We start from the raw sequence: 23,539 nt of genomic DNA on the forward strand, positions 1-23,539 counted from the left end.
TAGAAACTTCAGGTGACAAAAACATCTCCCTCAGGACCAGGGCAACTCCATGTTCAACCTCTCTGGTTTAAGGTGATGTGGCTGCTGCCAGACTCTGTGAGGTTGATTGTGGTTCACTGAAGAGGCAGGCTGGAAAAACTTCGATGTACTGACACCTCCTTAGCATTTACTGAGCCTGTCTTTGAAAATAAATGACCAGGTCATAGTGAGGGAGGAATGATGTAAGACTATAGGGAAGGGAATGATGAAGGCGGAATCTCCTTAACACTGCCTGTACGTGCAGAATAAACAAACATACTTATGGAATTTTCTTTCCATAGCATTGAAGCACCCTGTTTTTGACACCAGCAAAAAACAACATTGTGTAACCCAATTTTACATTTCTAAAAAGAATTAAGATATGCTTTAAAGAAATCATTCCAAGTAGGTAAGATAAAAATTCTAATGCTGGAAACTAAGGCAGATTTAATAATGTCATCTTTTCGATTAATAAACAAACGTCTTCTTGAACTAGGTAGCTTGCAAATAAACATTAAATTTGGAAAAGTTTATGGAAGACCAGAACAATCAAAGTAGCAGAATGACAAGTAAAGAGACAAAATGAGCAGGAGAAAGTTCAAAGTCAACATTAAAGGGAAACATTTCAACTGAGAGATTTCAGCGGGTGGAAAATCCCCCAAGATAAATAGTGGTAACTCCACGGTTTGAGTCATCTAAATTGGACTGAGCAGGACACTGGAAAACAGACTGTGGCAACCAATCCTAGTCTGGCAGAATAGTGAACACCATGAAATAACAGAGTTTCTAGCTCTCCTTTCTATGGGTCTGTGAAACCCATAGCCACTAACATACGTAAGCTGGTAGAGTGAAACATCAATATCTTAAAACATTGTCAGTGATATAACTAACAAATAGACCCACGTTTCTGAATAGTAGCACAAAACCTCAATTTTTTTTCCCTTTCTCTTTTTCTATAAAGATTTTTTTTTCAGCTCTAAGTTGAATTTTTGCTTCTGGCATAGTATAAATACCATTAATAATAAATACATCTTTATGTTTTCATACATTAGTCACGTAAATTTACATATCATCCCAACTCCTTTTTTCATTCCTCTACAACTCCTCTGGCATTCCAGCTGAATGCTCAATCACACATCTGAACAATAATCTGCTAACAAGATTCACTGTAATTGACAGCAGTTCAAATGCTGGTAAAAATCGTAAGAGGACACCTGCTGAATGTCAGACATCCCCTCGTGTAAAATGAGTCAGCCAACGGTAAGGATAGAGCATCTGGGCCAGCTACCTAGAGCTTACTTCTAAGAACATCCCCTTCTAGTTTATACTCTAGCCATTGCCCTCATTATTAAAATGTACCACCATTCATAAGTTTTCACTTTGTTGTCTGCTTTTTTTTCCCTTCTCCCTCTTCTTCCTTTTGACTCTAAGCAAGTATTTTACATTGGCTCTTCTTATTACTATAATAAATATTTCTTTAAAAATAATTGCACTAAATATAAAGAAGTACTCATTCTTGGCAATCACCTTCTGCTTCTTTGGTTGCTAGAGAACAAGCCCCATAAACATAGTGCACATGTTTCTACAAAAAGAGAGCAGTGAAAACCAATTCAGTACAAAAAAAAATGCTTCTACCTGGAGGTAGGATCTGGAAAAAGCATGTTGTGAGATCTGTATCTCACAGAGACACTTCTATGGAATATTGGCTAACCTAAAAATTCTGAAATAGCAACAGCTTTCTCTATTTCTTGACATGTAAGGTCTCCTAGAGTAGATCAGTCTTACCTCACTTTATCAGATGCCTTAAATTTGCCACATTCAACTTTTCCTCCTATACAGAGAGCTCCAACAGTTGCAGTTTTCTGGTATTATCATCAGTAGTTTAGTATTTTATTTGTTTAGGCTTAAATATAGATATTCCCGCTTAATCCCTTGCCATATTTTCTATTTCCTGTGTGCCCTTTATTCCTTCATTTCTCTCTCAAGATGTTCTCTCGAGTCAAAGGTCAATAGCATAATGAGTCAAAAAATAGGATAAAGTTCTCTGATAATCTTAATTTAGGGAGATGCTGATTTCCGTTCTCAGAGATACTTGGTCTGCGGGATGTCTACGTGCGGTCAGCTATGATACTCTGACCAAAAAGAGTTTCGAGAATCCTGAGCATATTGGGACAGACACACAATGCAAATAAGGAATGGATTTCATCTGAGAATTTCTCACTTGAGACCCAAATATTAAATACCTTACCCATGTAGGCATAGGAATGAAAGCTTGTAGCTCTTCTTTCATCTTCTTCATAAAGAAACTCTGTGATGGAGGATTGTGTTATTACATTATCATTCTCTGTGACTTGTACTCAGTTTCCTGCCTGAGAGTAGAAAAGGAGCTGATGCTCGCGAGTGCTTACTCCAAGCTTAGGAATATGATCATATTGAGTTCAAAGCCCCAAACAGTCTATATTCAGGTTGGAAGTTTGACTAATGTCATTTAAAATAAGCACATCATTGAATCTCACAACACACCATGGTTCTTTCCTAACGAAATGGCCTTTCTGAAATAAAGCCCATTAATGCAACCTGATTATAGAAGGAATGTTCTGAACATGATCTACAAAGTCCTACTATGACAGGATAAAATGCAGCCTACCCACACCCACCCACACACAGAGCACACACACGGTATAGATTCATAGTTTTTTCTGCCAAGGAGCAGAGAAAAAAGGAAACAGTTCTATTCCTTCCCCTCCTGTGTTCAAAGCCTGGATTGAGGCCAGTGTCCTAATCAGTTCTCATTGGCCCTGGAGGAATCAGAACCTTTTGTAAAATATAATAAAGGGCATAAAATCATGATAAAATGCATGAAAAAGCAGTGCTTTTGGTTAGGGAACTAGAAATAATTTAGCAGAACAGATGGATTGCATTGGTTTGGTATTATTGAGGACATGAAAGGGCTCATTTTGTGGCAGTTCCAAACTAAGAGAAAACGTCCAACTTAAATCTGACAACTCAAAGTACCTGCCTCCACTGGGGGGAAACTCCATTTTCTTTAATCATTTTCAAAGTGGTGACATATTAGGCAAGAATTTCCACTGAAATGTCTCATTTTCTGAAAGTATTTTATCCATTGTCCCTAAATACAGGGATTTTTAAAGTTTGTTTTTTTTCCAAAAATCTATAGGGCTGCAGACATTAAAGGAAAAATCATAAATGACTTATTAGTGTCAAAGTTATCCTCTGCCACAAATACGGTACTTCATATTTAATGAGTCAATTCCTAGTCTTATTGATTATTCTTGATATACTTTTCTCTCTTAAAAACAAATACAGGGCTGGGCGTGGTGGCTCACTCTTGCAATCCTAGCACTTTAGGGGAGGTCTAGGCGGGAGGATCGCTTGAACCCAGAAGTTCAAGACCAGCCTGAGCAATAGCGAGACCCCGTTTTTACAAAAAATTTTTAAAAAATTCACCAGGCATGGTGGCACCCACCTGTAGTCCCAGCTACTGGGAACAGGAGGATGGCTGAGCACAGGAGTTGGAGGCTGCAGTGAGCTATAGTGGCACCACTGCGCTCTGGCCGGGGCAACAGAGTGAGACCAAGTCTCAAAAACAAAACAAAACAAAAAACACAAAAATCTGGTCTCATTGCTCATGCCCAAGCATACCTATTAGAGTTTTTAAATGCTTCAATCAACTACTTCTTTAAATGTTACATAAAAGATGGTTTTTAACTGTGCCCCCCACCTGCAAATCTCCTTCTATATTGTGCTCCTCATATAATAATCTATATTCTTCAAGGCTTTTCTCATGATAAAAAGAAAGTGAAAGAAGGAAGGAAGCCATTAAGCAGACTGGCATCTTAACATACGTTTGGTCCTTTCTGTTGGTCACATAAAAAGAAAAAGAATTGCAAGTTGAGAGTCCTGACTTCTAGTCCTGACTCTCACATGTCCTTAATGTGCCTGTAGCCAGTTGTGAGGCATCTCGATGGGCCTTTGTTTTTCATCTGTAAACATAAGGAGGTTTGACTAAATTATTTTAATACTCCCTGTTAGCCCTAAAATGATAAGACTCTATGTGGAATAACTTTACCACAATGAAAATTTAATAAAATATGCTTTACTTTGATTTATGGGATTGCCTTAAGCAAGCAAATATGATAATTGTAATGATAAATTATGGTCGAGGCAAGAGAGAAACCTGACTATGAGGATTTTCAAACGGAGTCCAGCTATTCCTTGAAGCTCATTTCTTATAAGCATAATCATAACTGAAAACTAAGAGTATTTTTCAGAGCTCATATTCCTGCCCTGTGACAACATCAAGATAATGGGCACTCAACAATTTTTTAAAAATTTTGCGTATGGCACTTCTGAGTTAATGCCACTTCTGTTTCTTAGATTAATGGTTACTTCTCTTTTCTCCCATATCCAAATATTTGATTCATTTGCCTATTTGCCTCTATCTTGTTAAGATTATGCTAAGTACCCTCCCAAAGGCAATATTAAAAAAAAAAAAAAAAAAAAAAAAAGATTATGCTAAGAAGCTGAGGGTTTTTTTTTTTGTTTGTTTTTTGTGGGTTTTTTTGCAGGAGTTCCTATCATTGGCTGCACTTTGGAATCAGCTGGGGAAGAATCCACTGGGTGGAATCAGCTGGGATCAGAGGCACTGATGCTTGGGTCCTACCTCCAGAGCTTCTGATTAACTTTGGGTGAAGCCTGGACACCCAGATACTTAGAATCACCCAGTAGATTCCAATGGGCAGTCTTGGTCAAGAACCACTGTTAGAGGGAGCTGTCCATTCTTCCTGCACAGAAATGAATTCAAGATACTGACACTATAATGGCCAACTGTTGGCACAATGGAATGGGTAAAATGCATGGTTGGTGGACAGAATGTTGGGGAATTAAAAAGATCTATCTTATCTTCAAAATGTCAAGTGTCTCAATACTGCTTAATTCAGTCATTACTATAATATTTATTTTAGAAGACTTCAGGGCATAGAGAAATTTCCAAAGCTCATCAGAAAAGCAGCAAACCCCATTCAATAATAAAGGTCTGGAGTGGCAACAAGCATATGTACTCTATATTGTTAGGTTTTATTTCTATCTATTTCAAATCATTATGCACATTAAAAAACAAGAAAAAAAAATGTTATCCCTTAGTTTAACTGCTCTATTCTCACAATTCTTTATGCAATTGCATCTCCTACACTGCAATTTTTTAAATTGTAAATAAACATTTCAATGGTTTGATTTAAAACATTGCTATATATATATATTTATAATAACCATGTATGAAATAAACTTTCTCTGTGTATTTCTCTAAGTATTCTGTGTTATTCAAACGCTACAACTTTCAAATGGCTGAAAAATATACAACTACTCATTTTTATTAATAAGCTTTAATGCTGCTATTTAACGCTGCTATTTCAAAAATCCTATAGCATGTTCCAAATGGACTCAGAAGGACAGTCTCTCTTATTTACTTTTGGTGGCTGTTTTCCACATTGATTCCGAATTCTGGCAGAAATTTTTAAAGAAATTCTAAATCATCTTAATTCTTATTATAAGCTGCACAATTACTTTTGATGCATTAATCTCCCTGGATCCACTCAACTGTGATATACAAATATCTCTTAGAACAGTGACATAACATACCCTGGTTTACTCATCACATTTAGATCATCCGTAATTTTTCCCAAGATGGCCATACCCTTTACAGACAATTCATAGGACTCCCTGTTTAAGTTTCTTACTGCTTTGTGGTTAGATTCTAAGACAAAAACACATAAAAAAAATTTTTTTGCAAACTAAACAAAACTGTAAGCTGTTATGTGCTGCCATCTAGTTAGACTACTCTATAAAGCAAATTTTAATTGAATTTCCATTAACTTGAAGTGTTCAGCGTTTTTCAGTCTTGATGTCAGATAACCTGCATCTTCCAAAAGTGTTTTTCCACAGAGTAATATATTTCCTTACTTAGATTTGAAAAAAAAAAAAAAGGCATTTTTCCTTTTTCTTGTTGTCCTTCCTATGTGGGGAGAAAAGGCTCTGGAGATCCTATCCTAGAGCTCCTTAGCATCTGAGATTTTACCCTGAACTTGCTCTTCATTTTTCTCCTTGGCTCTCCACTTTTCTCACTGGAACTGCTGAGAAGTCCCAGAAGGGACAACTGTAGCTTATTTTCATGTCCCAGAATTGTTTTGTAATTACTTTGCGTTGGCACTTGAATAAAAGAGTTAAATATTTCAGCTCAGTATGTTGCTTATGGTTTCTACTTATGAATTAAGCGAAACAAAGTTATTCAATATTAGTCACAAAGAGGCAATGCAAATTCCACGAAATATGTAATCCAACAAAAGCATTATAAAATGTTATTATTCTCAAAACAAATGTGAGAGCAAGCAAATGTCTGTGGGTGGCTTGGTGGGGCTGGGAGTCATGAGCACTTCTGGAAAAACAACTGCAAGTGCATTTGTAACAGATGATGGGTCATTCTCTGCAACTTTTTTTGAGCACAGACAAGCACATTCTTTTTGTCAGCAGCACACACTTTAGAAACCCAGCTACCTAATCAAAGAGCTGGTTTCTGAAGAGGACACCAAATGACCCTTCCAGATCCATTTCTCATGGTGATAAGAAAGCTGCTGGTTTTGCTCTTCGCTCCCAAAAGAATCACTAAACTAAGTATAAATGATTCAATAGGGGAAAAAATTAAATGGTATTGGCATGAAGGACTACTAACCGCCTCAATTTTTTAAAAAAACAGTGCCACGTCATGCCAAAAAAAGTTAACCCATGTAACCACTGTAATCTAATATAACGAAGACTAATGTTTTCTCTGGCTGCTAATCAGGACTAGTGTCCAGAGCCAATTTACACTATAGCTTACAAACCAAGAGCAATGTGTTTACTCAGACATTCTAAAAATTTAGTCTGTTCTTAACCAAAGAGTGTTATGATACAAATGGACTCCTTAGCCATTCTAGTTTCATACAGTACTACAGCTAGGAGAGATCCTTGCAAATATCCTGCCTAATGCCCTCATCTACACATGGGAAAAGCAAAGATCAGCAAGGTTAAATGACTTGACAAAAGTATACAGATAATTGATGGCAGAACTAAGGTCAAATCTAATGTTGAACAATCACCTTTCAAGGAATCCATCTTCATTAATTTGCCAAATGACTTGACATAAAACAAAAGTTTGATTTGTGGTTAAGTGTACTGTTTTGAAACAAAGGAGCCCTTTTAATATTTTCAAAATGCCCTCTTTTCTATCATTTCATTGTTATTTTATCAATTGTAAACGTGACTGCTCTGTTGGTTGAGGAAAGCTGACTCTCTTCTGTACACCAACAGAACTGAGACTCCTTCTCTTTGGTCCCACTGAAATAGTAACACCGATATACAAAGGAACCTGAATAAAGATAGAAGGGCAAGTTATTTCAGTTAAGATCTGGGATACTTTCTCTTTCACATGCTGATATATAATATTACCTCCTCTGTCTCCAGCTTTCAGGGCTCCTTTGATGCTGTCAAGACTAGGAAGGAGATGACCAGTCTTTCTCATTTCATTTCTTACCCAAGCCCAATCAATAATAGAGTCTTCAAATTCACAGCAATATAAAACTAGTGATTCAAAACCCCTGGGGAGTTTGTAATTATATATTTATTTACATGGTCATTTGATGAATGTCTGCTGATCTCACCAGATGGTAACCTTCTTGAAGACAGGCGATGTATCTTTTCAACTCCTGCTTCTAACAGAGGTGCCTAGAAAACTCAAAGTCTTGATAAATACTATTGAATGGATATATCACTGTTCTCAAGGTGTGATGTCCAGACCAGCACTATCAGAATCACCAGACACATGTTAGCAATACAAATTCTTGGACTCCATTCCAGACCTACTGAATCAGGAACTTTGAGCTTAGAGTTCTGCAATCTGTGTTTTGGTGCCCTGCCAAATGATTCTGGTATATGTCAACATTTAAGATTTCCCTTCTGAAAGCATAGGTCAATTTCTAACCCAGGGTAGCTTCACAGACCTGGCAGGAAATAGTATCAAAAGTTGGCAGATTACTATCTAGATACTGAGGAACAATACATTCCCCCAGCTTGTCTACGTTATATTCCTATTTGATTATATCATTTTCTGTGAAATCTAATAAATACTCTTTCTTTTGATATAATTGAGTTGAGTTCTTATTTACCAAAACCAAGAGAGGAAATTGTCCATACTGCTTAAGAGAGAATGATAACCTGGACATCAGGCCTGATACTGAAATCCCTGGGGTTCCAGACAGCAGAGATTGTATCCCCTCATGCCAGCTGGCTTTAGACATGACCAGGTAAGGGAGCTAGGGTTTTGCTTCCTGATACCCCTCCTAGCTAATTTAGAAAGAATAGCCTTCATTCTCTTTATATACATTCTTGGGGTGTCTTGACACGTAAGTTATTCACACCTGACCTGGGACTCAACTTCCTGTTTTGGAGTGAACAAGTAAACTCCAGTGGGCAGATACTGTCACTGGCTTTGATTTCTTTAGAAGGTTCAGAAACACTAATCAGGAAACTTTTGGGGTAGGAACCTTTTTGCCCTTTCAACTAGCCAAAGTACCTACCATAAACATAGAGTACTAGCTCCATTAGCTCCCCTACCTCTTATGGTGTGCTTTTTTCCTAATTCTTCAACAACTCCAATTCATACAAAATTTTGTAAATTGCTAAGATATTTGTTGATAAGTTTCTGTTGTTTTTTTCACAGCATTGAAATTTTCAAAATAATTTGGTGTGAAGGTTTAGCATCCTTGCAAGAGTGCTTAATAATGTATTAATAAACTTGAATAAAGAATTAACTAGACAAATCAAAAGTTACAGAAGGAATTCACAAAGAATTTGTATCAACTGTTTCCTTTGTGCTTAGCAAAGTAATGGCTGGGCAGAGTGCTCAATAATGACATAGATTCTACTACTTCTGAGTGGGCTAACCTGGTTTGGAATAATTTCTGTATGTTCCATTTTTATTTCCTTCCTTACTCTTCTGGTAAAAAGAATTAGGAAGAAAATATAAGTCATAAAACAATATTTTCCTTTTGGTTCTATGTTTTGTCTTATATAAAACTAAAAGTCTCTAGAAAAGAATAACATTTGTGTTGTTAATGGTTTCTAAAATTCTGTTTTGAATATTCCTAAAATTGTTCCCCCAAGGGCAGAAGGACATTAAATTCCTAGGTGTCCTAAAGTGAATTGTTTTTCAGTGGTGTTAGAAATTCCATTTCATGTTTCAGTATAGGTTAGCATCTCATAAAGTCACAGAGCAAACAAATTCATCTGGGCATCAATTTCTTTAGTAATATAAAAGCAAATAAATACATATGGGCAACATTTTCAGTACTAAAGAAAGCAAACACCTGGTGACCTGCCATCAAACTATGTTGTGAAGAGTGGGTTTTGTTTGTACTGTTGTGAAGTTTTAGATAAGATGTTTGTACTTGATTTTCATTAAGAGCATATCTTCTAATCTGGGCTCTTGAGTTTATTATTTGTTAATTTATGATTAAGTTTTATCAGGGAGACTCTTGTTTATCTGATCAGGCTGGGGCTAGCCTTACTCATTGTCATCAACACCATCATGTTTCTGACATTTCACCCTGTTTGATATCACATTAGTCAGTGCTATATAAATTGAATAATATGGTTTAAATAATACAGGACTAAAATAACATAATGTGTGAAGAATTGAAAAAGAAGATCAACCAGAAAGAGATGATAATAAACTTCTGAATTTTAAGACCAGTGTGAACCATATTCATTCCATTTATTTCTATATTCTGCTCCTTTCATAAACACTTCTCCTTCGGGTAATAGGTTTTAGGAATACCATTATCTAACAATGCATTTGAAGGCCTTGATCAGCCACTGCTGATTTAAAGTGGCTGGGACCAGGCCAGTTGCTGCAGGATATAACAAAAACTTGAATGTGGAAAAATGTAAGCAGCAATGACTCAGCTGGCAAAAGCACAGAAAAATTGCAGAGCAGGAAAACATCTATAGCAGATGCAAAGGTAAGACTGGAATGTTCATGTGAATAAATGTATTTTGTCCATTAAGACCAGCCTACCCCAAATAAGTCGTGCTGGTCTCCTTTATGGACTCCATATGGAATTGTGTAAAAAAAGAAAATGATTTGGCCTCCAAAGTGCATTATCAAAAACATGAAATCCTTAAAGATAATTCTAAAATTAACCAAAGATATGAAAGCCTTCTGCCATATAACATGGATGCCACTGGCAAAAGATAAAAAATAGACTTTCACTCAGAAGAGAATCAGATAAATAATCTAGCTCATTTTCCTTCACTTTGGAGTTTCTACATAAAGGATACATTTAATCAAAAGCAGAACTTTAAATATGAAAAATGTTTGATAATTCCATCATAAACATATAATAAAACTTGTGAGGTTAAATCCATACACGGTGCCTTAGTGTATTCATTCACAATCTCAACTGTTGAATGACCCATAAGATATGATCAACAATTTGAGGTAAGAAAAATAACCAATTTAGTTCCCCTATTAGGTGGAATATACTATTCACCTTTTAAAGAAAAAAGTCTATAAAAAATTATTTACCCTTATAAATGAACTAGAAAAGTAACTCACACTATAAAATAGAGGCAAGCATATTTGCTTTTAGGAGCATTCTGTCTTCTGAACTTCTAGATCAACTAAAATATTTTACAGGTTCAGTTTAAACTAAATTGAATTTGAATAGGAATTCCATTGACTACATTATGAAATGCTAAAAATAATGTACTATAGAGAGTTTGTAAAGAAGTGAAGTGAATTGATACCAACTATATAAACAATTATATGATCAGCACTTTTTAAAGTCTGACCTTAGAATTGATATATGCAATTAATCATATGCACTTTGCATATGACCCTGAAAGGTCCTAATGGAACATTGCTTTTTATTTTATTGAAGTATAGTGAATTTAATATGGTTCTAATGTATCGGTTTTCTCATGACATAACTATGGTCAAAATACTATCCACTTAATTATTTTCCTGGGCAGGTGAAAACTATGTTGGATTTCCTTCTTTGTTATGCATAGAAAGACAATATAACCAAAGAATAGCATGTTAAAATATCAGCCTGTAAGAACAGGGAACACATCTGTATTGTGGAATTTTATAATTCTAGGGCCTGGAACATGTCTAGAACACAATAAAGATCAAGTAAAAAATATTTTCAATCAATAAGTGTAAAGTCATGTGAGAATACATGGAAGACAGTTTTCTTTAAAAACTGCTTTAGATTCAAATGCAAAATGTTGCTGGATTTGAGACAATGGACATTTATAGCAACTACATTGAACAGCTGCTCGTTGTTACATATTTTATAAATTTGACAATGGAAACCTTTCTGAATTGATGTCACTTTTATTTTTAACTTTTAAAAGCCTAAAGAAATAGATTTCTTTTCTAAATAAAAAAGGGATCCACTAGGAATCTACAGAAATGAGTCTAAAGAAATATTGATAAAATGATATTAGTCAAACCCTTCACCATAAAATTATAAAAATATTAGCCACTTGAATATAAATCAGTGACTTTTATTGACTAAGAGGATAGTTAATCTTTTAAATCTATTCATTTCTATGAGGCAAAAGTGGTATATGTCCGAATTCAAAATTTACCTTATAACAAAAAATAACAATTTGTACTTAACACTTTGCAAAGAGTTTCTCAGAAGATGAGCTCAATAAATGATGCCTATTTGGAGACAAGGATGCTGCCATGTGTATATACTAATGCTGTAACAATAGAACACACACCACACAGCTGCTCAGCCCATCAACATTGATTGGGCACCTACTGTGTGCCCAGCCCAGGGTCAGGTGGTAAGTTCTGTGCCGCTCATGTGGATGATGGCTCATCAATCACAGCATTTGCATTACATGGTTAACATTTTTCTACCACTACCCAAATGAATACTGGCCTCTTTACAAGATTTATTTAAGTAAGTAAAAGAGTGTGGCCAATGTGGGATTACCTCACATTTATTTAGCAGCCCAGTTTCTTGCAGTCGTGACCAGATGCTCTGTATCCGTCCAGCGTGCTCCGGGTGGGTGGTGGAATTGCCACAAATGCACTGGTGTTTCAGCATCAGGGGGTCGTAGGCAATTCCTTCAAGACAAAGGAAACACAGCACAACACTGAGTAACAATACAAGGTGAGGATACACGTCAAAAGATAATACGATTACTCCAAAAAAGTCACATTTAAAAAAATATATATTTTACAAAGAGAAAAATAATACATGCCAGCCAATTCTCAGGAGCACATAAGGGCTATTGAGTCCTGCTATCTGGATATTTATGCAAAAACATCAACTCATGGATTAACCAGTCGCCTGATCCTAGCTTAGTAAACTTGTGAAGTGATGAAGATGATGACAATGTAAGAAACTCCAGATTTAAAAAGAAAATACTGTGATCGTGCCAGTATTTTAAATCATTACGAATCGTTTTGGGCAGATAATTCAATTCAGTAGAGATTTTAATTTTATCACTGATGTTGCAAGATGAGGGCTCTTTTCAGCCCCCAGGAGGACTTCCAGCCTTACTTTAGATAAGGGCTACATTCTTGTAAGAAATGGCAGAATTTTCCAACTCTTCGCCTATTCTGTTTAGCAATTCCTTCAAAGTCATGCAAAAAGGGTTTCTTCTTTGCTTATTTGCGTTTTTCTCATAATTTATGCCATTATATCAATAATATGGATATTGTAGGTCTTATAATATTGCGGGAAATCTGAAGTGTTTCCCTTAAAAAATGAATGTCATTGAATACCATTAGTAGAGATTACACAGATGCTTAACGAATACAATCTGTTTTTAAACTATCAGGAGTTAGCATATTTCATGTTTCCTTAGACAATTAGACTCTAGGATGGGAAAGATTTTGTAAAAATGAGATGAAAGGAATTATTAGGGGGACTTAAAATAGGACTTTTTAAAGCAAGTAATTAGATGATAATTATAACTCTGGCTCATTTAAAAAATATTTCCATGCTTAACCCTATTCGTTGGTGTGAGGAGGAAACAAGTTGCTTACAAAATTGCCTAACATAAGAAATTATTGAACAAATCAAATTCCTTCCAATATGACCAGCAAAGTGCATTAGTGGGTGGGGAGAAGAATTCATGATAAAAAATTAAAGAACAACAACAGTAAGTCCATTCAAGAACTGATAAGTACCGATCATTCACGTTGTAAAGTAAATTTTATACATTTTATTCTCCCTTTGGCTTACATTACTGTGTAAGAGGAATGTTACTCAAGAGGGGAAAATGTTTTTCCTTGAGTGTATTAAAATCATGCAGAAGAATGGCATATGCATTTTGAAACCATGTGGTAAAAATTATGTCTCAGAAAAAAATATCATTTTACTAGTCTAAATAATATCCATTCTTTAGACTCAAATGGCTTCAAAACCCATCTGTATGCCCTGATTCTCACATTTTCATTCTCAGCCTTGACCTCTCTTCTGAGCAGCATACTCGCAAACTTATCTATTCATTTACCCATCCAAAATCTCCACGTGGATGCCTCATGGTTTTCACATGTCTCTGATTTTGAATTCATGATCTTAAACCTCGCACACTGTTTCTTATTGTTACAAAGGACATCAGGATCTGCCATTACTGATGCCAAAAGGCTTAGTATCATCTCGACACTTCCTCTCCAATTAATAAGCCCATGTCTGTTTCCCCTCCAAAACAGAACTCTCTTTTTCTTTTTGAAGCAGGGGTCTCACTATGTTGCCCAGGCTGGTCTTGAACTCGTGGCCTTAAGAGATCCTCCTGCCTCAGCCTCCAGAGTAGCTGGTATACAAGCTTACAGGTGTTAGCCACTGCACCTGGCTCCAAAATATACCTTGAATCACTCACTTTTCCTTATCTCCATTGCCAAAACCATACACAATACCAAATACTGTTATCATTAATCCGCCTGAGATAGCCTTGTAACTGACTACCTACTTTCACTCTTTTGCCATTTTTTGTTGAAATCCTCCAGTTACTTCACTGATGAGATTGAAATTCCCCAAGGCCAGCATACACAGGCCCCTCCCCATCTCTCCATCATCATTTCATATTCCTCCTTCCTTTCCTCTCCATTTTCTCCTGCAAAGGCTTTCCTTGCATTCCTCAAAGAGGTCAAAATCCTACCAGCCTTGGATCCTCACACATACTGTTCCATCTATGCCAGAAATTCTTCCTTCCTGACTCCCACAACTCTACCCCTCATCCTGCTAATTTCTTCTCATTCTTTGAGATTGAGTTTCAATGTCACATCCTCAGCCAAGAATTCCCTGAGATCTCCAAATTATGTCTCTAACTATATGCTCTCTTAGCATCCTCTAGGTCTCCTTCAGAGCATTTATCACATTTATGTAATTGTTGTATAATTCTGTTAATTGAACATTTTCTTCACTAGATGGTAACATCTATGAAAACACAGACTACAGTAATGTTATTTATCTCTGAACTCTCAGTTTCTATAAGCATACTTGACATAATGCAGATCTTTAAAAGTATTTTTTTAAACAAATGAATGAAAAACATACGTAAATGAATACATTCGTGAACTAGGTCAGATATTTCCATTATAAAGCCTTCCTTGATCAATCGAATTGGTGGATTTCCTTGGACTCCTGAAGTTTTTGTTGTCTTTCTTCTTTAATATTCTACCTTTTGTGTGCCTTATCTTCTTACCCCAAGTACCTATAATGTAGGCATTTATTTTACTTTATACACAACATTTTGCACAAAGTCCTCTTTTTATATTTTGTGTAAAGTCCAATATAAATAAATATTTTTAAATAAAGTCAAAAGGAAGACATGAAGGATGGCAGAAAAAGAAAGTGGGTAAGCAAGAAGGAACAATAACATTCAAAATATCAGATACGTAAGACGTATCTTCACAATTCAGATTTATCAAATATTTATGAGTTGCTATTACATAATAGGAACTGTTTAATGTATTTCAGTGTAGTTTTATACTCCAGAAAATAAAAGATGATATACTACTAATAATATAAAAGTTAAAAACATAGTATCTGCCTCATTTTGAAAATATGTTCTTTAAGAATAGAGACTCTAACCATTATGTTGCTTAACATATTTTACTATTTCATCTCTTCACATATATAAGCTCACCTCCACAGTAATTTTCCCTTTTGAACAACATTTTCCCCATAACCAACTACCAAGAAAAAAAAATGTGAAATATATATCATAGCTGGCAATTACTACCAGGTATCTGGAGATTATATAATAATACAAAGTCCAGGAGCTCTTGAAAAGTTATTTGAATTTAAGGAGAAATAAATGAAATCTGGAACCCCAAACCTCCACTGATTAATCTTAATGATGTAGCACTGAGGTATTAACAGGTAGACTGCAAGGTGAGACTTGAACCTCATCCTTCATTCCCACCCACCTCCCCAGCTTTTGTTTCTCAGAAACAAGGACTTACACGGTGGGAAATAAGACTATTCTTCTCTTTATGATTCATATGGAATTCTACTTTCATTTGATTCTTTTGCTTCAAGTGCTACAGAACATAGGCCAATAGATTAATCAATTTTTCTCTATTTTTTATATATATTTTTTATTTCAGCATATTATGGGGTTACCAATGTTAAGGTTACGTATATTGCCCATGCTCCCCCTCCCCCTTCGAGTCAGAGCTTCAAGCGTGACCATCCCCCAAACGTTGCACATCTCACTCATTATGTTTGTATACACCCATCCCCTCCTCCCCACTCCCACCCTACTGACACCCGATAAATGCTATTCCTACATGTTCACTTAGGAGTTGATCCGTTAATAACAATTTGCTGGTGAGTACATGCGGTGCTTGTTTTTCCATTCTTGAGATACTTCACTTAGTAGAATGGGTTCCAGCTCTATCCAGGAAAACATAAGAGGTGCTATATCACCATTGTTTCTTAGAGCTGAATAGTACTCCATGGTATACACAGACCACATTTTATTAATCCACTCATGTATTGATGGGGACTTGGGTTATTTCCACAATTTTGTAATTGTGAATTGTGCTGCTATAAACATTTGAGTGCAGGTGTCTTTTTTATAGAGTGTCATTTGATCTTTTGGGTAGATGCCCAGTTGTGGAATAGCTGGATCAAATGGTAGATCTACTTGTATCGCTTTGAGGTATCTCCATATTGCTTTCCACAGAGGCTGAACCAGTTTGCAATCCCACCAGCAGTGTAGGAGTGTTCCTATCTCTCCGCATCCATGCCAACATTTATTGTTTGGGGACTTTTTGATAAAGGCCATTCTTATTGGAGATAAGTGATATCTCATTACAGTTTTGATTTGCATTTCCCTGATGATTAGAGATGTCGAGCATTTTTTCATATGCTTGTTGGCCATTATTCTGTCTTCTTTTGAAAAGTTTCTGTTCATGTCCTTTGCCCACTTTTTGATAGGGTTGTTTGATTTTTCCTTGCTGATTTTCCTGAGTTCTAAATAAATTCTGGTTATCAGCCCTTTATCAGATGTTTGCGAAAATTTTCTCCCATTCTGTGTGTTGTCTGTTTGCTCTCTTGACAGTTTCTTTGGCTGTGAAGAAGCTTTTTAATTTGATCAGGTCCAATTTATTTATTTTTGTTGCTGCTGTGATTGCCTTTGGGGACTTATTCATAAATTCTTTGCCTAGGCCAATGTCTAGAAGAGTATTTCCAATGTTTTCCTCTAGAATTCTAATAGTTTCACGCCTCAGGTTCAAGTCTGTTACCCAGCGTGATTTCATTTTTGTGAGAGGTGAAAAGTGTGGGTCCTGTTTCAGTCTTCTACATGTGGCTATCCAGTTTTCTCAGCACCATTTGTTGAATAAGGATTCTTATATATTGAATAAGGATCAATGAGATAAGAGTTAAAATTAAGATTTCAAAAACCACACGAAGGAGTATTAAAATCTTAACCTGAATTTTAAACTCTAGTTGTTTGTTTTCATATATATATATATATATATATATATATATATATATATATCATATATACACACACACAAAATACTTGAATTTTTTTGATAAATGTTTTAGATAAGCTTATATTTTGTGCTTTCTCTAGCTTTCAGTTTTATTAAATGAGATAACATATTCGAAGTACCTAGTGTATTACCCTTCCCTCTTGTTAATCATTGCATGTACCTAAGTCAATTTTTAACCATAGAATCTATTTATGTCTTCAGGTTTATACTCAGTTTAGCAAGAGCTGTTAGGTTGAGTCTACCTGCTCTATAAAGAAAGTTGAGTTTAGAATCTTTATACCTAAAATTCTTAATCCAGATTCCTAGTTCTTAACACTCAATTTCATACTGCATTTCTGGTAACTACCTGAGGTTTCACATTTCCCAAGATATATGCTGAACAATACATTGTATTTGTCCTATGCCCAAAGACTAGCACAATAAAAATGTATTTGATATGGCATCTCTCCTGAAAGATGCAGAATCAGTAGACAGTTATTGAAAAGTCATTATGTTCCAGATACCGGCAGCTTCATTTCACTACATTTAACTTAGGATCTAGTAGTAAAAGTGAGACACATACAAATATAGTTAAATGACACGTTTTAAAAAAAAAAGACTCTGGTAAAAAAAAGAAAATAATTGTGGGGCTAGATCAGAGACGATCTCTTAAAAATAAAAATGTTTTTTTAAAAAATAGAGTGATCTGAAAATGGTAGAGTTACTAAAATAAATGAAAGGGACTATTTTGAAACAAGGATCACATCTACTAACCTCCAAATCATATGCATAATAGCTATTGTTACTCTTTCTATCCATGACTCTAATCTATCCATAAGGCTTATCTTGCCTTATTTGCCCTATTTCTACTACACTCCTTACATTTTGCTACCTGCAATATTTGTTATAGTATCTTTTAATAAGAACATACCCATCGAAGTACCAAACAGTTCAATTTTTAGTTATCTGGGAAACTTTATGTATCCAGCAAGCAACTGATGTAATATCCAAAAATGATTTTTTAATTGATAAATCATGCCTCTTACTAGATAAGAAGCATTTTCTAAGACTTACAGTTTTAATTTTTATTTAGTGCTTTTTTCATGTAAGTCATCTTATCAGAGTAAGGAAGTAGGCAGAAGAAATTCCCACCATAGACCTTCCAACTAACACTATAGGAAAGTTTGTTAGGGCTTGGGAATTGGATTAAGTGTTGCCATGCAACTATAGAGCCAGAAAGGAGATGAACCAGCATGTAAGTTGGCAAAAAGTGAAGCCAAACACAATTCACTACACATTTGCTGGCAAAATATCTGGAAAGATTTTCCTACATTCAAGAATGAGTGAGAAAAAAAATACAGGGCCTTTGAGAATATACTACAAAAACTATAAAGGAAGTATCATTCATACTACTTAGCTCAGTGGACATGATTTACTATAGGAACCAAAATAAGATTTTAGAAAATGTTTTGGCCTCCTCAAATGTCAAAAGACACTGGCCTCATAAAATAGGAGACAAAAGCTAAAGGGAGAGATAAAACTAAATTAAAAAGACAATGGAATGAGTAAAAATAAAGATGGATATGATAAATCGAAATTGCAAGGAAATTAAAGAGTAGTGAAATTAAAATCTCCACTGAAGGCAATAAAGAAAGGAATTTACATTTCAGAAAGCCAGATCAGTGCTATTGAATACAAACTTGAGAAGCCCCAAAAATATAAAGGAAAGGACTAAGGAGATGCACACAATGAGATGAAAATATAGAGGTCAGAGAAAAAATAACTTAACAAAAAAGTTGTGATTGCTGCTGAGAAGGAAATGAATACAGGCATATCTCAGAGATATTACAAGTTTGGTTCCACACCATCTAAATTAAACAATATTACAATAAAGCAAATCAGATGAGTTTTTTTTTTTTTTTCGCTTTCCTCATACATATAAAAGGTATATCATAGTCTATTAAGTGTAAAATAGCATTTTGTCTAAAAAAACAATGTATATACCTTAATTAAAAATTACTTTATTGCTAAAAAATGCTAACAATTACCCAAGCCTTCAGTGAGTCATAATCTTTTTGCTCAAGGAGGGTCTTGCCTCAATGTGGATGGCTGCTGACCCATGACAGTGGTGGTTGCTAAAGTTTGGGTGGCTGTGGCAATTTCTTAAAATAATACAACAATGAAGTTTACTGCATCATTTGACTCTTCCTTTCACAAAAGATCTCTCTGTAGCATGTGGTGCTATTTGATTGCATTTGACCCACAGTGGAACTTCTTTCAAAACTGGAGTCAGTCCTCTCAAACCCTGTTACTCCTTTATCAGCTAAGTTTATGTAATGTTCTAAATCCTTTGTTGTTATTTCAACAAGGTTCACAGCATCTTCACCAGAAATACATTCCATCTCAAGAAACCACTGTCATTGCTCATCCATAAGAAGCAACTCCTCATTTGTTCAAGTTTAATCATGAGATTGCAGCAATTCAGTCACACCTTCAGGCTCCACTTCTAATTCTAGTTCTCTTGCTATTTCCACCATATCTGCAGTGATGTTCTCCACTGAAGTCTTCAACCCCTTAAAGCCATCATGAGGGTTAAAATCAACTTCTTCCCCAAACTCCCATGAATGTTGATATTTTGACCTCCTCCCATGAATCATGAATGTTCTCAATGGCATCTATTATGGTGAATCCTTTTCAGAAGGTTTTCAATTTACTTTTTCCAGATTATCAGCTCTATCTGTAGCAGTTTACAGCCTTAACAAAATGCATTTCTTCAATATTAAGGCTTAAAAATCAAAATGACTCCTTGATCTATGAGCTGCAGGAGAGATGTGTTAGCATGCATTAAAACAACATTAATCTCCTTGTATATATCTCCATCAGAGCTCATGAGTGACTAGGTGCATTGTGGACAAGGCAGTAATATTTTGAGAGGAATTTTTTTTTCTGAGCAGTAGGTCTATACAGTGGGCTTAAAATGTTCAGTAAACCATGCTATAAACAAATATGGTGTCTTCTGATCTTTGTTGTTTCATTTCTAGAGCACAGGCAGAGGAGGCTTTAGTGTAACTCTTAAGGGTTCTAAGATTTTCAGAATGGTAAATGAGCGTTAGCTTCATGCCACCAGCTACATTAGCCCCTCAGAAGAGATTCAGAGAGTCCTGTGAAGATTTCAAGCTGGGCATTGACATCTCCACTCTAGCTATGAAAGTCCTAGCTGGCATCTTCTTCCAATAGAAGGATGTTTCATCTACATTGAAAAATCTGTTGTTTGGTGTAGCCACCTTCATCAATGAGCTTAGCTAGGTTTTCTGGCTAACTTGTTGCAGCTTCTACATTAACACTTCCTGCTTCACCTTATACTTTTATGGCTTCTTTCCTTAAGCCTCACAAAACAACCTCTGCTAGCTTCAAACTTTTCTTCAGCAGCTTCCTACTCCATGTAGCCTTCATAGATTGAAGAGAGTTAGAGCCTTGCTTTGGATTAGGCTTTGGCTTAAGGAAATGTTGTGGCTGGTTTGATCTTCTATCTAGACCACTAAAACTTTATATCAGCAAGAAGGTTAATCTTGCTTTCTCATCATTCATGTACCGAGTGGAGTAGCACTTTTAATTTCTTTCAAGAATCTTTACTTTGCATTCACAACTTGGCTAACTGGTGCAGGAAGCCTAGCTTTGGGCCTGTCTCAGCTTTCAACATGCCATCCTCACTGGGCTTAATCATTTCTAGGTTTTCATAAAAAGTGAAACACTTGTGATTTTTCTTTCACTTGAACACTCAGAGGCCATTATTAGGTTATTAACTGGCCTAATTTCAATATTACTGTGCCTCAGAGAAAAGGGAAGCCTAAACAAAGGGAGAGAGATGGGGGAAGAGCCAGTTGGTGGAGTAGTTAGAACACATACAACATTTACCAATTAAGTTCACTATCTTACGTGGGCATGGTTTGTGGTGCCCCCAAAGCAATTACAATAGTAATATTAAAGATCACTGATGAGATCACCATAGCAGATATAATAATAATGAAGAAGTCTGAAATATTATAAGAATTACCAAATGTAACAGAGACATGAAGTGAGCACATGCTGTTGGGAAAATCATGCCAATTGATTTGCTCAACATGGGGTTTCCACAAAACTTCAATTTGTAAAAATCATGTTATCTGTGAAGCACGATACAGGGAAGTGCAATAAAACACAAGATATGCCTGAATAATTCAAGAAATTTTTCTTAAGCACAGAGAGACAGGTGCATAGATAAGTAACTGCAAATACTCAATATAAAGATATATATATTTTAATTAACAGGATAAAAAAATGCATCTCGAGTCCCTAGAAAAGTAAAAACACGCTGCCCACAAATAAACACATATCACATTTGCCTCAGACTTTTCCTCTGCAATGCTGAATCTCTTGAAGGTTTGACTACATTTGCATTTTCAAACAAAAAACTTCTGTCCCATTAAGTCTATGTCCAAGCATGTGTGAAGGTAATAGGATGACATTCTCAGGTGTGAAAAGGCAGCCCAACAAAGTATATGTAAGTATATAATGAACATAAATAATACATAATATATAACTCAATATTTACAAATATACTATCTATGTTAATATATATGCTATGATATGTGATATACATTATAAAGTTGACTTAGTCTCCTAAATAAACAAAACAGCTATTTTATCTTCACTGAGAATTAGATGAGCAAATTTCAGAGGAGTTTTTCAGGAGAAATTTCAAGCACATATATTTGAGGACAGCAATTTAAAAAAAAATAGATCACCTACCAAAAGGAAATTATCCTCTCCATTCTGATATAAGTAATAATAGAAGTTACTCTAGGAGGACTTAAACACACATACATACGCACTGTGTATACAGACACATACATAGAAATATATATACATACTTATATATGAACACAGATAGGTATACAAATACACATATAACTTTTGTTTATTCTATTAAAGAGAGGCTCATAGAAAAAGGAAAAGTACTGAAAATTTTTTAATTGTGATTACCCCTGAGTGATAGAATAATGAGTGACTCTCCTTTATAGCTTTCTAGATTTACCAAATTGCCTTCCATGAATATAGAACAATTTTTGTAGTCAACAAAAATATAAATATTACCCCCAAATTTTACTTACTATACCAATGATCTTTCTGTATGATTTTATGTAATCCATACCTATTTACTCTTAGTTCATTTTCATTCCATTGCTCATTTATTGATTCTTCTTCATCTTTTTTTTTTCCACAGAGAGAGTTGTGCTCTATTGCCCAAGCTGGAGTGCATGGAGTGCAGTGGTACAATCATAGCTCAGTGCAGCTTCAGACTCCTGGGTTCAAGCCATCCTCCTGCCTCAGCCTCTAGAGAAACTGAGACTACAGGTGCATACCAGCACGCCCAGCTAATTTTTCTATTTTTCGTAGAGATGGGGTCTTGCTCTTGCTCAAGCTGATCTTAAACAGCTGGGCTCAAGCAATCCTCCTGCGTCAGTCTCCCACAGTGCTGGGGTTATAGGTATGAGCCCCTGCAACCAGCCCCATTTTCTTATTATACAATAAATAAATAATACACTGAGCACCTTCATGTGCTAGCCATGTACCTAAATGTCAGGGTTAGAGACGACAACAACAACAACAACAAAATAGTGTCTTCCCTCATAAACATTCCATTGGAACATAATTCCCCAAATAAATAAATAATTATAATTTTGGACAAAAAAATCCAATCTGTTATAAGGGACCATAATAGAAATTTAATTTGGATTTAGCTGGCCAAGGAAGACTTCCTGAAGGAAATAAGATATAAACTGAAAACTTGAAAAACTTGAAGTTTTTAGCTGGAGTTAGCTCTGAATTTGAAAAAAAAAAAAATTTAATTAAAAAAAATAAAACAGAAAAAAAACCAATGCTGCTGTTCTCACACTAAAATATTCAAGTATATTTCACTTTCCATCATGATGTTCCACTCACTAAACATTAATTTAAAAATGCTTTTCATTTAATGATTTTTAATGATTTTCACAAATGTTTGTTTAGTTTCAGCACTATGATTCTATTTCACATTAAACTCTGACTAAACAGATAATGTTAACAAAGAAAGAATTTATTTACATCAATTATATAGAGTAACTTAGTTTGAGAGAAAGAAGACCTTAAAGTATACTGGGTGATGGGGAAGCTAAAGCCAATTAGATTAATTTCCATTAAATTTTTGTTTCAATCAATACCATTTGATGTGAACTAGCACAATTTTATCATCTACTGAAAGTTCTCTTGTGAACTATAATCAAACCTCATCTTTGTCAGGATTAGTTCAGTGGAAGAGATGACTTTTGCAGAGAAAATAATCACATTGCACTTTACATAATTATCAGAACCTCATATAAACACCACACCTTATGTCTAAATAGAATGAAAAATGCACTTCTTACATTGAATGTT

At 35.3% G+C, this 23,539-nt stretch overlaps 1 protein-coding gene across 1 annotated transcript in view; it reads right to left on the reverse strand.

Annotated features, from left to right (window-relative positions):
* The window catches only part of HDAC9 (histone deacetylase 9), an 873,646-nt gene that overhangs the window by 228,008 nt on the left and 622,099 nt on the right, over positions 1–23,539 (reverse strand). The window contains exon 16 of the mRNA XM_076006392.1: positions 12,081–12,214. Coding sequence (XP_075862507.1) covers positions 12,081–12,214 — 134 coding nt within the window. The remainder of the gene's footprint in view (positions 1–12,080; positions 12,215–23,539) is intronic.

The sequence above is a fragment of the Microcebus murinus genome, chromosome 9 (assembly GCF_040939455.1).
Source record: "Microcebus murinus isolate Inina chromosome 9, M.murinus_Inina_mat1.0, whole genome shotgun sequence".
In the NCBI taxonomy this organism is placed as follows: Eukaryota; Metazoa; Chordata; class Mammalia; order Primates; family Cheirogaleidae; genus Microcebus; species Microcebus murinus.